Source organism: Podarcis bocagei, assembly GCF_964188305.1.
Source record: "Podarcis bocagei genome assembly, chromosome: 10".
NCBI lineage: Eukaryota > Metazoa > Chordata > Lepidosauria > Squamata > Lacertidae > Podarcis > Podarcis bocagei.
Window position 1 is genome coordinate 6010098 of NC_138135.1, and position 17543 is coordinate 6027640.

Consider the following 17543-nt stretch of genomic DNA (forward strand, 5'->3'; position numbering starts at 1 on the left):
CCACTTTGATTTTCTCTTCCTCACGCTTCACTTCCTTCATTTCAGTTCTTGTCTTCTTCATCCCTTCCTCTAGGGATTGTGTTCTTCTAGATACCTCTTTAATTTGACCTTTCAGCGCGTTTACTGTCTCATCAATTTTTTTATCCATTTTTCCAATTCTCGTATCCACTTGTTCTAATTTTTCTTCTAAGTTCTTTTCACTTTGCCTGATTTCTGCAAACATTTTTAATATTTCTCCCTTGAAGTCTGATTCTTGTTTTGATCCTCTTCTATCTGCTGGTGTTCCCCCCTCTCCTCCTTTCTTCGGTTGATGAGACATTTCCACAAAAATGCTTTAAACACTTCTCACATAATAATCCAAATTGAATTTATGAAAATAAATTCTCACCACCACTTACTACACAACCTTATATAACCCTTGCCCAAGGTATAAATATATCCAATTAACTTCAAGTTTGGTATTCAATATCTTTTTAAATTTGTAATTTAGTCCTTTATTAATTCTAATTTCAAATCTTCACTTTAATGTCCAATTATCTTTGGCCCAGTCGGATCCTTAAACTTAGAAAAAATGAAAACTTAAAACCCAAACCAAATGAATATGTTCTTCTTGCCACCAACTAGGCTATTCCTTTTGAAATCTTAGTACTCCATTTATAATCAAATTTTTAATCCAGTTTTGTTCCAGCTGTGCCGCCAAAAAAAGTTTATTCTATTCCTAAAAATCAAAGTTTAAAGTTTAAAATCTTCTGCCACCAATTAGGCTATTCCTTTCGAAACCTTTATAATCAGGTTGTAATTCAAATTGTAATCCAGTTTAGATTTATAATCCAATTTAGTTTTATAATCCACTTTAGCCTCTTAATTATACCAAAGAAGATTTAAAAATTTAAAAAGTGATCTCCACATAAAAAAATAATATCCAAATGTTTATATCCAAATAAAGGGTAATATAATCCTTACACTTATATCCAAATGAAGAAGATCCAAGCAAATACTCTGCAAAGCCCAGTAATGAGGAAACGGGGAAAAAAACCAGAAAAGCCCAACCCCTTCTGAAGGGTTAAAAAAAAAATACACCAAACCAAAGAGAACAGGAAAAACAAGTGAGAAAAACAAGTTGTAATTTCTCTTCTGACCACCGGGGGCCCAGACTCAAAAAATTAAGCAAGGAGTCTATAAGTCAAATTTTACTTAGAGTTTTTCTAAGAGAAAAAAACCCCAAAGGTAGCAGTGGCCAATGAAAAAATGAAATAAGTCCATCTAAATAATAACCCCCCCAAAAAAGGATATGCAGAAATACCCAAAATAAAGCGAAAAAAGATCCTTTTCACGATTGTCTCCGTCTGTAAAAAGAAACAATGGAGTCGGAAGCTCTTCTTCCGTTGCGCAGTTTTTTAAAAAGTGAAACTGGAAACGTTTTCTCTTCTCTTTTCTCTCACAGTTACAAAGAGGACCTTCAAATTCCAATTTTAGTCCCTCTGTCCCCCCTTTTAACTTTGTTTCTCCTTAAGTTATTCAGTATCCTCTTTAAAAGTTATTTCTTTGTCAGTCAAACGGGGGGGGGGGGACAATAGCTGCTAGTGGCAACTCACTTCCCTTTCTCCAGCTTTGCTTGTATGATGCGTCTAAGCTGATTATAGATGACGGCTGACCTCTGTATTTATTTCTTTCGTATCCGAATCCTTCTTGATGTTGCAATCCGCTTTTTAAAATCAATTTGGGGTCAAATTCCTTGCGTTCGAGAATTAAGCGCTTCCCCTGCAAGCTCGGGGCTTCGTTTTCTGGAGGTAGCTATGGCTTCCCTTCAGCCTGCTTCTTCCCCCCCCCCCACCGCACTCTTTACTCCTACCGGGAGTTACCTGGCGGCCGGGTGGTCTGCATTTTCGGCTTCTGTGGAAACCTGAGTATCTGGACACCCTCCAGGTACTATTTCTGGGGGCCACTGCGCCCTGTGGCACCCCTAAATCCACCCCAAAACCGGGGATTCTTCACTGGGAAAAATCCCCGCTTGCGACGGGATCACGCTCAACCGGAGGTCCCGGTGCTGGAGGAGACTCTTGAGAGTCCCATGGACTGCAAGAAGATCAAACCTCTCCATTCTGAAGGAAATCAGCCCTGAGTGCTCACTGGAAGGACAGATCCTGAAGCTGAGGCTCCAATACTTTGGCCACCTCATGAGAAGAGAAGACTCCCTGGAAAAGACCCTGGTGTTGGGAAATATGGAGGGCACAAGGAGAAGGGGACGACAGAGGACAAGATGGCTGGATAGTGTTCTCAAAGCCACCAGCATGAGTTTGTTTTTTTTTAAAAAAAAGATATTTATTGCAATTTTCTTTAGACAACAAACAAACCACCCAACATATAAAGTACCATCACCACAAGAAAATCAGAGTAAGATTAGGAAAAGAAATCAAAGAATAAAAGAAAAATAGGTATAAAATGCAGTTGTTGAACAATCGTATTCTCATGAACTTTAAGACTTCCTCACATCTCCCTTCTCTGCATTCTCAGTCAGATAGTGAATGAACAGCAATTTATTACCTTATTTCAATTCTTAAATTATCTCAAATATTATGTCTCCAATTTTAAATAACTTTGTCATAAACTGAACTGCTTAGTTTAAACATAATATTATTTCAAACTTCTTCATTCCAATAAATCTCACTTATTTTCATATATCATACAGCCGGATTGCTGCTGCCCTGTTACTTTCAAACGTGCATTCTCCTAACATTCATACAATTTATAGTGTTTTTGTAAATAGTCTTTAAATTTTTTCCAATCCTCTTCCACCGTCTCTTCTCTCAGGTCTCGAATTCTGCCGGTCATTTCAGCCAATTCCATATAGTCTACCAGTTGCGTCTGCCAATCTTCCAGTGTGGGTAAATCTTGGGTCTTCCAGTGTTTTGCAATAAGTATTCTTGCTGCTGTAGTTGCATACATAAAAAAGTTCTATCTTTCTTTAACACCCCTTGGCCGACAATGCCCAAAAGGAAGGCCTCTGGTTTCTTAGGGAAGGTATACCTAAATACCTTTTTTAACTCATTATAGATCATTTCCCAGAAGATCTTCACTCTCGGACAAGTCCACCAGAGGTGAAAGAATGTTCCTTCAGTCTCCTTACATTTCCAACATTTATTATCATGCAAATGGTATATTTTTGCGAGCTTAACTGGGGTCATGTACCACCTGTATATCATTTTCATAATATTTTCTTTCAAGGCATTACAAGCCGTAAACTTCACACCGGTGGTCCATAACCTGTCCCAGTCAACAAACATAATGTTGTGCCCAATGTCCTGTGCCCATTTTATCATAGCTGATTTAACTGTTTCATCCTGTGTGTTCCATTTCAGCAGCAAGTTATACATTTTTGAAAGTACCTTGGTCTTAGGTTCTAACAGTTCTGTTTCTAGTTTTGATTTTTCCACCTGGAAACCTATTTTCTTATCTAGCTTAAAAACCTCTCTAATCTGAGCATAGTGTAACCAATTTTGCACTTTATCCTTTAGTTTCTCAAAGCTCTGCAATCTCCCAGTATCTCCTTCTTTTTCTAATATTTCCCAATATTTCGGCGCCACCAGCATGAGTTTGACCAAACTGCGGGAGGCAATGGAAGACAGGAGTGCCTGGCGTGCTCTGGTCCATGGGGTCACGAAGAGTCGGACACAACTAAACAACAACAAACTAATAAGAACTCATCCGCTCCTCTCATTCATACTCACCAGATGGGCAGACTCACTAAAAGAGGTGATCAATCTCTTTTAAGAGTCTTCATACAGCCTTCTGTTCAGTAGGATAGCAATGCACTGTGCCAGGGATTTTTCAGCCTTTATATAGTTTCACTATGTATAAGTCTTAGCATAGCTTTCGTCACGCTGATTCCTCATATTATCTTTGTGAATAGTTCTTTGTCTCAGCGTGTCCTTTGTGAACAGTTATTTGTCTCAACATGTCCTCAACTCATTCAAACATGTGGTACATCCTACTTATCCATCCTGTTTTGTACATTCCATTAGCTGGTTCAACAGTCCCTCTTTCTTTATCTTCAGAATCAAACAATCTCTTTATCTTCAGAGTCACATACCATCTGGTTTTACTCACACTCAAAACATACATATCTCCATTCATACTCTAAGACACTCATAGGCCTCACACAAGTAGGCCACCCAAAATAACCCACGAGTTTAGTTTCTCAGGTGCACTCTCAATATAAAACAACTGTATGAAAATAAATGAATTGGATTGCTGTATGGATCAGGGACTGGATAAAACTGGAAAAGGAAGAAGCATTGGACTTAGAAGGTCACAATAACAGTTTTGGATGGCATGCATATTTATGGTATGGGAAAGGAAAAGTGCATAAAGGATTCTACAATCATATAATTAGGAAATCATTAATGAGGGTTTGGGATGTGGGTGGAGCTTTGGGTTAAACCATAGAGCCTAGGACTTGCCGATCAGAAGATCAGCGGTTCAAATCCCCATGACAGGGTGAGCACCCGTTGCTCGGTCCCTGCTCCTGCCAACCTAGCAGTTTGAAAGCACCTCAAAGTCCAAGTAGATAAATAGGTACCGCTCTGGCGGGAAGGTAAACGGTGTTTCCGTGCACTGCTCTGGTTCGCCAGAAGCGGCTTAGTCATGCTGGCCACATGACCCGGAAGCTGTACACCGGCTCCCTCGGCCAATAAAGCAAGATGAGCACCGCAACCCCAGAGTTGGCCACGACTGGACCTAATGGTCAGGGGTCCCTTTACCTTCACCTTATGAGGGTTTGGGAGAGATATAAAGATTTTATAGAACCAAAGACAACTTAGTGGCTCTCACCAATTGAAGCTTTGTTGCTCAAACCACTTGGCAAGAAGGGGAAGTGGCTTACATACAGTGATTTATTAAAAGATCAAGAAGGAAAAATGAAATTAAAAGACTATGAGGTAATAAAAGACCATTTTCAGAGTTGGCTACATTATAGGCAGCTACATGAAATGTATAAAGAAGACAAGAAGAAAGGATTTAGTTACACCACTTCTAGATTTCAAAAGGAAGACATAGAAGGGAAGGTGAAGCTGCTGAACGGTGCATATAGTATTCTTCTAGAATGGGAAACAAAAGATGAGAGGTGAAATAGGTCATGATCAAATGGGCACAAGATATAGGACATAATATACAATTTGAAGATTGGGAAAAACTGTGGAAAACAGGCTTAAAATTTACAGATTGCTCTCTTTTGAAAGAAAATTATATGAAAATGATGTACAGGTGGTATATAATGCCAGTACAGATAGCAAAAATGGATTGCTGACTTTCTGAATTAGATAAACACACATCAATAAATGAGAATTTTGACAGAATGCAGAGTAAGGTTTGCAGCTTTCTCTAGATTCAGTTCCAGTCTTTGGCCTTCATTCAACCCAATGTTGCCTCTAAGCAGCTGCCTAAAACCTCAGCGGCCGGTCTTGATTCAGATTCATTTCATAGATAATTACTGGCCCAAAGTCACCCATTGAGCTTCATGGCTGAGTGGTGAGTTGAAACATGGGCTCTCCCAGACCCTAGTCCAATTGTTTCTCCATTATTTTCTAATATTATATTTCCTGCAATTTCTGCTGCCTGGACGGCTGCTCATCCATAGAGCTTTCAAAGGAAAGTGGTCTGGGTGTGCTTTTGGGTTGAGTGCATCTGTCCGATTATTACAAACTCATAATGAATATGACACCCCCATACTCCCCACAATATTATCTATAAATCCTCTGAAACGATTGCAAACAGGAGAAGTTAAAGTTGCCATGATTTTCAGCAACTGAAGCAGAGAACGAAAGACAGACAAGTGAGTAGCTTTCCTAGATTGCTATTTTTTTGCCCAGTCCTTGAAGATGTGTTCAGTGGCACCAGATTCTCACAGCAGTTTTGAAGTGGAACTAAAGGGGTTGTGTTTTTTTTTTTTAAAAAAAAAAAGGTAAAGGACTCCTGGACGGTTAAGTCCAGTCAAAGGTGACTATGGGGTTGCAGCGCTCATCTCGCTTTCACGCCGAGGGAGCCAATGTTTGCCCACAGACAGCTTTCTGCGTCATGTGGCCAGCAGGACTAAACTGCTTCTGGTGCAATGGTACACTGTGATGGAAACCGGAGCGCACAGGAACGCCGTTTACCTTCCCGCCACAGCAGTACCTATTTATCTACTTGCACTGGCATGCTTTCAAACTGCTAGGTTGGCAGGAGCTGGGACAGAGTAACGGGGGATCACCCCGTCGCGGGGATTCGAACCGCCAACCTTCTGATTGGCAAGCCCAAGAGGCTCAGGGGTTTAGATCACAGTGCCATTGCAGAGATGAAGCCAAAAGTTGGCAAATTTCAAAGCTGGGGAGGTGTTTCAGCTGGGGAGCGGGTGCATTCAACACAGTCAGAAACATTAAATCTCAAATGTTGATGTTATATTTCATGGCAAAGAAATTAAGAGTCAATAAAACACATTATTTTCAAATGAGAAAAGGAAAAGCCCAAACTGCCATTGGAAAAGCAAACTTCTCTGGACCATCAATTAGATTTTTTTAATCTAGGGGGGAGAGGGAGAGAGAGATGTACTGTATTAGGCGAATATGTTTGAAGCCTTTTTTCCAGCTTTGTTTCAGCTCGGATCATTCTCCTCCACTGGAGGTTTTTAAACAGAGATTATTATTATTATTATTATTATTATTATTATTATTATTATTATTTACAGCCCACCCATCTGGCTGGGTTTCCCCAGCCACTCTGGGTAGTTTCCAACAAGATATGAAAAATACAATGAAACATCAGACATTAAAAACTTCCCTAAACAGATTGGATCTGTCAGGAAATATTTAGCTGTGGTTTCTGTTTCACAGGGAGTTGAGCAAGTTAGACGACCCTTGGAGTCCCGTTGCAACTCTAGAACTCTGTAATTCTTTGAATCCTATATTTCAACCACCTAAATTTCACCAGCCCTCTAGTTTAAGCTTACTGCATGATCCCCACTGCCAACCCAGGGAGACATTCCAGGAATCAGGATCCTGGAGTCTCAGAAGCTAGTGATTTTTTTTTTTGCTAGTGATCAATCTAGTATCCAGGGAATGGGATCCAGGAAAATCCAAACGGGAAACCGGTTTAGGTAAAAATGAAAGAAAAACATTTTCAGAGGGAAAAGGGAGGTGGGGAGGAAACTAAAATATTTTGGGACAATGAGGATACCTTAAGGTCCACCTGAGCCCTGATATCCCAGCTTGAGAGAGCCAGCTTGGCAAAGCGGTTGGACTTGGACCTGGGAGACCAGGGTTTTTTAATCCCCACTCAGCCTGGAAGCTTATTGGGTGATCTCGGGCCAGTCACTCCTCTGCCTAACCAACCTCTCAGGTTTGTTATGAGGGTGAAATGGGGAGATGAAGAACTATGAACAGCGTCTGGAGCTCTTCAGAGGAAAGAAAGTGGCATATAAAGCCAATAAATAAAGAGGAATAAACTTGACTACAACAGAGTCATGTCAACTCCCAAGAAAACAAGTATTTTCTTATAGGGTGGGGAACTGGATACAAGATAGGAAACTTAGTCTACTGGAGAGCGAGTGTCTCTATGTGTTCCTTTATCTTCGTCTTCTTCTCTCTGCAAGTACAGATGGGGCCAGTCGCTTCCTTCCTTTCTGAACTCCTGGTCATCACCTTTCTCCTGCAAGGTACATCCAAGCTGGACTCCTCAATTTCTCTTTCAGATGAGGGAAGCCAAGATGAAACAGGACGGCTTGGCACTCAGGTGCAGTGGGGGTTCCTTCCTGCTGGTATGCAGTGGTGGAGCCATCACTTAGTGGTGGAGCATAGACTATGCATGGTAAAGGTCCTACGCTGGACCCACAATATATCCAGTTAAAATGAGGATCAGGTGGCAGGTAATAGTAAAAACACTTCTCTCCCAGACACACCACAGACACAAGGTCTTCCCGTAACAAAGAAGTCCTTCTGGCTTTGTTTTCCCCAAATCACTTTTCTCATGGAGGAACAGACTATCAATGACTATCCAGGACTATTAGAACATGTCCTGAGTACAATCTACTGGGGATCAAGCATGACAGAGTCCAATTGTCCTCATGCCCTTGAATGTGCATCTACCACCTCCTTCAAGTGCTTCTTGACTCCTCTTCCCAAATTAGTCTTTGCTTGTATCTATAGCCGTTGCATTATAGTCATCACAGCCTGTGTGATGTCACACAAAGAACTCCGCACACAGCGTTGAGCAAATCTGTATCTGAATTCTGACCTACTCTTCCCCACAAGAAGTTATATTTTATAAACATGGCACGTCCACACTGGAGGAAAATGTGGAGGTCTCACCATTGATGTAGAGATGTCCACATGACGTTCTCCTCACCCCAGTGCTGTCTTGGACCTTCCCCTTTTAAATGCAGTGAGGAGAGGTCGATTCTTGGAAAATCCAGATAAGAACACCATCAACACTACTCTATGTGAAACGGAAAAGATTTGGGCCAACACTGTGGCGGGGTCCATATTTTGTTCCAATGTGGATAAGCCCACAGGTGAATTAGGTGTTACAGGATTTAAGGGGTTTAAGGGGGTAAACCTATTGAACTTAGCTTGTTTAGGATTGCATTTTCTACTTTGTAATTAATCATTCACTCAAGCAAGCAATTCAACACAAATAACTCAGTATAAATGTTTAAATATAACCATCTTCAACTATCTAAAGGACTGACACAAGGAAGATGGAGCACACTTGTCTTCTGCCGTTCCAGAGGGTGGGACTCAAACCAATGACAGGCAATTCCAACTAAACATCAGGGTTAACTTTCGGACAGCAAGAGCTGTTTGAGTAGGGTTGCCATATTTCAAACAGTGAAAATCCAGACAGAAAGTTGTTGAGCTGTTGTTGTTGCTGTTTGCCCCAAGTTGCTGAGCTTATTTTGCAAAATCACATCGATAATTGACGTTTTTGAGCTATTTTTATGGAAAGCTGATGAAAACGACACTGCCAACATGGGTTGCCAAACGTCCAAATTTCCCCCCGAAATTTTGACAATTTTTGCCTGGACACTGCTACCAACTGCAGTGTTCCAGATATGTCCAGGAAATTCAGGTTGTATGACAACTCTGCATTCGACAGAGGAATGGATTCCCTCAGAAGCTGGTGGACTTTCCTTCATTGGAAGTTTCAAACAGAGTTTGGTTGATGTTCTTCAGTTGTGATTCCTGCTTTGCAAAGTGTTGGACTATTGGGCCCCTTCCAATTCTACAGTTCTATGATCCTATGATTCTAAGTGTAATTGAAATTCGTTGATTATATTTAAATTACAGTTAAGGGCATGACTTTGCTACGCCCCCTCACCAAGATTTTCTCTCCTGTAGCAGGTGCAGAAGCAAGTCCCTGCCCAGAGAAATGGATGTTCTTTGGTGGAAGTTGCTATGCATTATTTGAGAATCCCCTATCTTGGAATGATGCAGAGGTAAGAAGCTATTCTTGGAATATTGCAGTCTGTTCAACTACTAAGAAAATTCTCAAAGTATTTTCCTAATAATCTTCCCAAGGAGTAATCATGACCCAATGTACTCAAAATTATAAAAGGAAGGTACGCATTTATGTGTCGTACACAGCGTGGTGGTGGGAAGAGAAGGTCTATTTAAAAACTCAAACCACCAACTGGCAAAACGATCTCTTGTTCTTTCTATCTGATTTGTTATCAAATAAAATTCAGTGCTGATTCCATAGAGGCATAAGAGTCTATATCACACAAAGTAGACGTAAATAAAGATGCCGTTTCTAATTTTGCAATCTTTATGCTCAAGAATGTTTGAGCTCACCTGAAGCCCTAACCCTAACCTTAGATACTTTGTGGGGCTGATCCTGCCAACCCAAGCTGGCCACTGAAATTCATCCCCCTGGGGTGGGATGGAGTCAAAGAGGGCACCCTCTAGGGTGAAAACCTTAACTCTTTGTCTCTCTCAGGCAGATTGCCAAACACAGAAGCAAGGAGCACATCTGGCTTCCATCCTTGGTGACCACGAGATGAAGACAATAGCAGCCTATATTCGTTTCAATCAAGAAAAAAAATCTGCGGTCTGGATTGGGCTGTTTGCCCACAAGGCGAGTGAGGTGTGTACAGGAAGCTTCTAGTTTTGTTTTGTTTTGTTTCTTCTTCCTCTCCATATTCTGTGGCCGAGGAAACTGCAGATCGAAAGCTTAGGAAGATGCCGTTGAACCAAGAAAGTGTGCCCTACGTTAGAAGAAGAGGCCATTGTGCCAGAAATTTTCTTTTTTTTTTAAAGTAATTTTTTATTAGTTTTCAAAATAATCATACAATTTTATCCAAATTTTACCTAATTTTAACAAAATACAAATTTTGGACTTCCTTCAACTTCTCTGGTAATCATCCATTTTTACCCTTCAGTGCGCATTCCTTTATTTGCATTGCCATTTGTCTTCCCTTCCTTTTCTATTTACTTTCAGCAATACCTCTTAAAGTTTTAAAATTTACAGTGCTTCTTGAAACCCCACTAGCGTTGCTTGCACCTCACATATATTTTTCAGATAATCTGCAAATTTTCCCCAATCATCGATGAACTTTTGGTTTCGGGCATATAATATTTTCCCGGTCAGTTTGTCCAGTTCCGCATAGTCAGTCAATTTCATTCTCCATTCTTGAATTGTCTGTATTTCCTCTTGTTTCAATTTCTGAGCCAATAGAATTCTTGCTGCCGTAACTGCATACTGGAAAAGTTTATAGTCTTTTCTTCTTATATCTTTTCCTGTAATCCCTAAAAGAAAGGCTTCTGGTTTCTTCACAAAAGTGTATTTTAACATTTTTCCCAATTCATTATATATTGCTTCCCAGAAACTCTTTACCTTCTTACATTCCCACCACATGTGGTAGAAAGTTCCCTCTTTTTCTTTACATTTCCAACACTTATTACATGTTTTATACATTTTTGCCAGTTTTACCGGGGTGATATACCATCTGTAAAACATTTTCTTTACATTTTCCTTCAACCCCATGCATGCAGTAAATTTTAAACTTTCCTTCCATAATTTTTCCCAATCTTCAAATTGAATGTTATATCCAAAGTCTTTGGCCTACTGTATCATTACCGATTTAACCTCTTCGTCTTTTGTAAACCATTCTAGCAATATCTTATACATTTTTGACAGAGTTTTATACTCATTATTTATTATCTCTGTTTGGAACTTTGAGTCTTTTTCTGCATATCCACTTTCCTTTATATCTTTTTTAAACATTTCATTTACCTGAAAGTAATGCAACCAATCATACACATAATCTTTAACATATACGTATGGTTTTAATTTCCACTTTCCTCCTTCTTTAGTTGTTAATTCTCCGTATGTGTGCCAGAAATTTTCAAATATTTGAAAATTCACTGCCATGCAGTGTGGAGAACAGTATCCCCATCACTTCTTCAACTAAATGGAGAGACGCCTCTCTTACAGGACTGGCCCTTCCCTAAGGTGGGGTGAAGCAGTCATGGCAGAACCCCAAGAGGTGGCACCGCCACGGTCACCCCACACCACCTCTTTCAACAAAAGAGAAAAGGCGTTGGCAGCAGCGCCTGCTACTGGCAATATCATGTGTGACCTTGTCAAAATCTCACGAGAATTTGCTGGAACCCGTCCTGCTGCTTCGCAGGCACTGCCACCCATGCCTGGTAAAGGAGGCTTTGGCAGCAATGAGGAGGGGCAGCACATTCCCATTTCTCCTCAGGCGGTGGAACAGGACGTGTCATTCCCTGCTCTTTGCTACTTGGGATAGGATCGAATTCCACAGAGGGAAGGAGAAGGTCCAAGGACAGTGAGGGAACAAAGGCCACTCCATCCTTCCTTATTGTATTTTAATATTCTGTTGGAAGCCTCCCTGAGTGGCTGGGGAAACCCAGCCAGATGGGCAGGGTATAAATAAATCATCATCATCATCATCATCATCATCATCATCATCATTATATGGAGGAGAGGCAACTCTGCCATCACTGTTGAGGTGCCACAGCCTCTTAACCTCCTCCTTCCCAGTGCTCCTGTCATAAGAGCGACAGCTAAGAGCCAGTGTGGTGTAGTGGTTAAGAGCGGTAGTCACGTAATCTGGGAAACCGGGTTCGCGTCTCCACTCCTCCACATGCAGCTGCTGGGTGACCTTGGGCCAGTCACACTTCTGTGAAGTCTCTCAGCCCCACTCACCTCACAGAGTGTTTGTTGTGGGGGAGGAAGGGAAAGGAGAATGTTAGCCGCTTTGAGACTCCTGAAGGGGAGTGAAAGGCGGGATATCAAATCCAAACTCTTCTTCTTCTTCTTCTTCTTCTTCTTCTTTTTGGATCAGAGCGTTTTCAAGAAAGACAGAATGACACAGATCTCTTCAGAATACAACCCTTTATTGATTAACTGGTAAGAGCTAGTAAGGGCTCATTCACTCCTCTCATTCATACTCACCAGATGGTTGGACCCACTAAGAAAGGTGATCAGCCTTTCTTAAGAGTCTGTTGGGTGGCTTTCCTCTGCAGTCAGACAGCTAATGCACCTTGCCAGGGCTTTGCAGCTTCTTAAATAGTCTCTCTCATAGGAATCAATGTTCCCTTTGTTACACTGGTCCCTCATGATGTCCTCATGTCTGGCTTCTGTCATGCTGCCTCCATGAATAGCTTGCTTGTTTCAACGTGTCTTCAGTTTGTCCTCCAATTCACCCAGACATTTGGTACATCCTGCTTTTGTTGCAGTCCATTAACTCATCCATCCAGTTTTGCCCAGTCCATTAACTGGCTCAATAGTTCTTTATCTTTGACTCAATAACCTCTTTATCTTTTGTCTTCAGAGTCACGTACCATCTGGTTCTGCTCACACTTCAGACATATCTCCATTCATACCATTTGGCATACTAGATATATCTTCAGTTATACCATAAGGTCATTTTCTGGCCTCACACTCCATCATGTTGAATAGGGGATAATTGAAAGGTCAAGAAATTGGCAGCTCTTCCCCAGCTCAGAATTTAATCCAAGCCATAGAAGAATTTTAGGGACCTTAAATAGACTGTAGTCCTCCACTGGGCTGGTTTGTTGTGTTGGTTTTTTGGAAGGTGCAGCACAATTCCTCTGCATCATCTTTTAATAGCCTATTGTTTCCTTTGTTTTTCTTATTTTCTGATGGTAACAGCTGTTCAACAGTAGAATGGACTTAGATTCATAAAGGCCATAGAATCATAGAACTGTAGAGAGGGAAGGGACCAGAAAGGCCATCCAAACCCCTGCAATGAAGAAATCTTCATTGAACCCACAACCCTGAGATTTGTCGTGAAATTCTACTCATAGTTATCCAGAGCAGATTCCAGCAGATAGTTAGCAGAGTAAAAATTTACCGTATTTTTCGCCCCCATAGGACGTACTTTTTCCCCTCCAAAAATGAAGGGGAAATGTGTGTGCGTCCTATGGGGCGAATGCAGGCTTTCACTGAAGCCTGGAGAGCGAGAGGGGTCGGTGCGCACTGACCCCTCACACTCTCCAGGCTTCGCACACCTCTCCGCAAGCAGCGGGAGCCCAGCGCTGGGCTCCCGCTGCTTGCGGAGAGTTGCCTGCATGCTGAAGCCTGCGCGCGCTGATCTCAGTGCGTCCAGGCTTCGCGCACCTCTCAGCAAGCAGCGGGAGCGCTCCCACGGCTTGCAGAGAGCTGCCTGTTTGGGGGCTGGGGTCGGGGGAAGCTCAAGCTTCCCCCGCCCCAGCCCTGCGCCTGGGGGGAAAATAATTGTTTTCCCTTTATTTCTCCCCCAAAAAACTAGGTGCGCCTTATGGGATGGTGCGTCCTATAGGGCGAAAAATACGGTAAACACGTTGCAGGATTCCCAAAAATAGACCCGAGGCAATTAATACTTCACACAGCAGAGCTTTACTGCTACTGAAGGCAAATGAGCATAATGGTCACAAATCCAATACAATCAGGATTGGAACAGTTCATAAGAAATCCAGTTGCAGCAGACTTAAATTTACAATCACATGTTGTTGTTGTTTAGTCATTTAGTCGTGTCCGACTCTTCATGACCCCCTGGACCAGAGCACGCCAGGCACTCCTGTCTTCCACTGCCTCCTGCAGTTTGGTCAGACTCATGCTGGTAGCTTCGAGAACACTGTCCCACCATCTCGTCCTCTGTCATCCCCTTCTCCTTGTGCCCTCCATCTTTCCCAACATCAGGGTCTTTTAATAATAATAATAATAATAAATTTTACTTATATCCCGCCCTCCCCAGCTGAAGCCGGGCTCAGGGCGGCTAACAACAATCAAAATAGTCCAACATTCTAAAACATTATAAAATTAATTAAATCAAATTAAAATCAAATTAATGGCAACCATCAAGCAAAATTTTGTGCAGATTGCCAGAGGAGGGGGGTCAGGCTGCGCCCTGACAAAAGGCCTGGTGGAACAGCTCTGTCTTGCAGGCCCTGCGGAAGGATGTCAGGTCCTGCAGGGCCCTAGTCTCTTGTGACAGAGCGTTCCACCAGATCGGGGCCACGGCCGAGAAGGCCCTGGCTCTAGTTGAGGCCAGCCTAACCTCTCTGAGGCCTGGGATCTTTAGGGTGTTTTTATTTGCAGACCGTAAATTTCTCTGTGGGACATACCAGGAGAGGCAGTCCCATAGGTACGAGGGTCCTAGGCCGTATAGGGCTTTAAAGGTTAAAACCAGCACCTTAAACCTGATCCTGTACTCCACCAGGAGCCAGTGCAGCTGGTATAGTACCGGATGGATATGATCTCGCAGCGAAGACCCCATAAGGAGTCTCGCCGCGGCATTCTGCACCCGCTGGAGTTTCTGGGTCAGTCTCAAGGGCAGCCCCACGTAGAGCGAGTTACAATAATCCAGTCTGGAGGTGACCGTTGCGTGGATCACAGTGGCTAGGTCAGGGTGAGAGAGATAAGGAGCCAACTGCTTAGCTTGGCGGAGATGAAAAAATGCCGCCTTTGTTATAGCTGTAATCTGCGCCTCCATAGAGAGGGAGGTATCGAAGATTACACCCAAACTCTTAACGGACGATGCTGGCACTAATTGCACCCCTGCAAGAGATGGGAGTTGCCCCCTCAATCCCATATCGCTCCGTCCCAGCCAGAGGACCTCTGTCTTCGAAGGATTTAACTTCAACCGGCTCCCACGTAACCATCCAGCCACAGCTTCCAGACATCTGGTCAGTGTATCTGGGGCCGAGTCAGGATGGCCATCCATCAACAGATAGAGTTGGGTGTCATCGGCATACTGATGGCAACCCAGCCCAAAACTCCGGACAAGCTGGGCGAGGGGGCGCATAAAGATGTTAAAAAGCATCAGGGAGAGAATCGCACCCTGAGGCACTCCACACACCAAGGAGTGGCGCGATGACAATTCCCCCCCAAGCGCCACCCTCTGTCCCCGACCGGAGAGAAACGAGCGCAGCCATTGAAGGACTGTGCCCTGGATCCCCACGTCGGCGAGGCGGTGGTCCAGAAGTTCGTGATCGACCATGTCGAAGGCTGCTGACAGGTCTAGAAGAATCAGCAGCCCTGACCCGCCTCGATCCAGCTGCCTGCGGAGATCATCTGTTAGGGCGACCAGAGCCGTCTCGGTCCCATGACCAGCGCGGAAGCCGGACTGGAATGGATCGAGAGCAGATGTTTCATCCAGAAACCTACCAAGCTGTTCAGCAACCGCTCTCTCAATCACCTTACTCAGGAATGGAAGATTCGAAACCGGGCGGTAATTGTATAGATCTAAAGGATCTAATGATGTTTTCTTTAAGAGCGGACGCACCACTGCCTCCTTCAAGAGGACAAGTGGTGGGCTTTCCAGCTTGGAGGAGTCTGTCCACATCGGCTGGGGATATCCGGTCAAAGTGGTCCAATACTGGACCCGAGGACAGTCGAGGGGCTTCCAGTTCCTTTATTGTATCCAAATTGGCAGGGAGGTCATGGCGGAGCAACAGGACCTTCTCCGCAAAAAAGCTCGCAAATGCCTCGCAGCTGTGTGTCGAATTGTTATTTAAATTTGGCTGTCCTTCAAGGGACGTTAAAGACCTAATTATACTAAACAATTGCGCCGGGCGAGAGCTAGCGGAGGCAATGGAGGCCGAGAAGTAGGACTTCTTAGCGGCCTTCACTGCCATCTCGTAGGTTTTCATAAAAACCCTATAAGATGTTCTTGAAGCTCCGTCACGGGCACCCCGCCATACTCGCTCTAGCCGTCTGAGGTCCCGCTTCATTTCCCGAAGCTCCTCGGTAAACCAGGGAGCCCGGTTTCTGCGGGGTCGCAGAGGGCGCCTAGGTGCGATCTCATCGATGGCTGCTAGGAGCTGGATATTCCAGCCCTCAACAAGCTCAGTCAATGAGTCGCCAGGGGGAGCAAGGTCCCGCAAGGCCTGACGGAATCTATCCAGGGAGTCTTCTCTTCTCACAAGGTGGCCGAAGTATTGGAGTCTCAGCTTCAGGATCTGTCCTTCCAGTGAGCACTCAGGGCTGGTTTCCTTCAGAATGGAGAGGTTTGATCTTCTTGCAGTCCATGGGACTCTCAAGAGTCTCCTCCAGCACCAGAATTCAAAAGCATCAATTCTTCGGCGATCAGCCTTCTTTATGGTGCAGCTCTCACTTCCATACATCACTACTGGGAAAACCATAGCTTGAACTATACGGACCTTTGTTGGTAAGGTGATGTCTCTGCTTTTTAGGATGCTGTCTAGGTTTGTCATTGCTTTTCTCCCAAGAAGCAGGCGTCTTTTAATTTCGTGACTGCTGTCACCATCTGCAGTGATCATGGAGCCCAAGAAAGTAAAATCTCTCACTGCCTCCATTTCTTCCCCTTCTATTTGCCAGGAGGTGATGGGCCCAGTGACCATGATCTTCATTTTTTTGATATTGAGCTTCAGACCATATTTTGCGTTCTCCTCTTTCACCCTCATTAAAAGGTTCTTTAATTCCTCCTCACTTTCTGCCATCAAGGTTTTATCATCTGCATATCTGAGGTTGTTGATATTTCTTCCGGCAATCTTAATTCCAACTTGGGATTCATCCAGCCAAGCCTTTCGCATGATGAATTCTGCATATGTTAATTAAGCAGGGAGACAATATACAACCTTGTCGTACTCCTTTCCCAGTTTTATATTAAAGCTGTATATTAAAGAAATATTATATTAAAGTTTTTATATTATAAATAATATTTCAAATTCCCCTATACCCCTCGTTCCCCTTCACCCATGATCTCTCTCTCTCTCTCTCTCTCTCTCTCTCTCTACTTCTTCCATCTTGTTGTGTTGTTATAATTTAATCATTGTTCAGCTGATTCTTTTATTATTTCCTTGCTTACCCCTGTGCATTTTACACGTTATCTATTAATATTCCAGTTTTGGAACCCTATTTTTTCATATATTCCTTCAGAGAGTGAAGGAATATATGTGAAGGCCCCTCTCTCTTTTTCTTTTTTCTAAAATAGTTTTTATTAAGTTTCTTACAAATATAACACGTACTACGACAAAAAAGAAAGAAACAAAATCACAAACTTAACAAAAAAGTAAATAGGA

General features: G+C 43.0%; 2 protein-coding genes across 5 annotated transcripts in view; both read left to right on the forward strand.

Annotated features, from left to right (window-relative positions):
• The window catches only part of LOC308595799 (C-type lectin LmsL-like), a 123580-nt gene that overhangs the window by 71007 nt on the left and 35030 nt on the right, over window positions 1–17543 (forward strand). The window lies entirely within an intron of this gene.
• The window catches only part of LOC308595820 (C-type lectin-like), a 50211-nt gene that overhangs the window by 25188 nt on the left and 7480 nt on the right, over window positions 1–17543 (forward strand). Inside the window, exons 2-4 of one of the 4 annotated variants that reach the window (XM_081210555.1) lie at window positions 7630–7687; window positions 9369–9466; window positions 9967–10113. In XM_081210555.1, coding sequence (XP_081066681.1) covers window positions 7630–7687; window positions 9369–9466; window positions 9967–10113 — 303 coding nt within the window. Of the gene's footprint in view, window positions 1–7612; window positions 7688–8312; window positions 8413–9368; window positions 9467–9966; window positions 10114–17543 lie in introns of those variants that run through there. The other 3 variants (XM_081210556.1, XM_081210554.1, XM_081210557.1) reach the window with 3 other exon arrangements.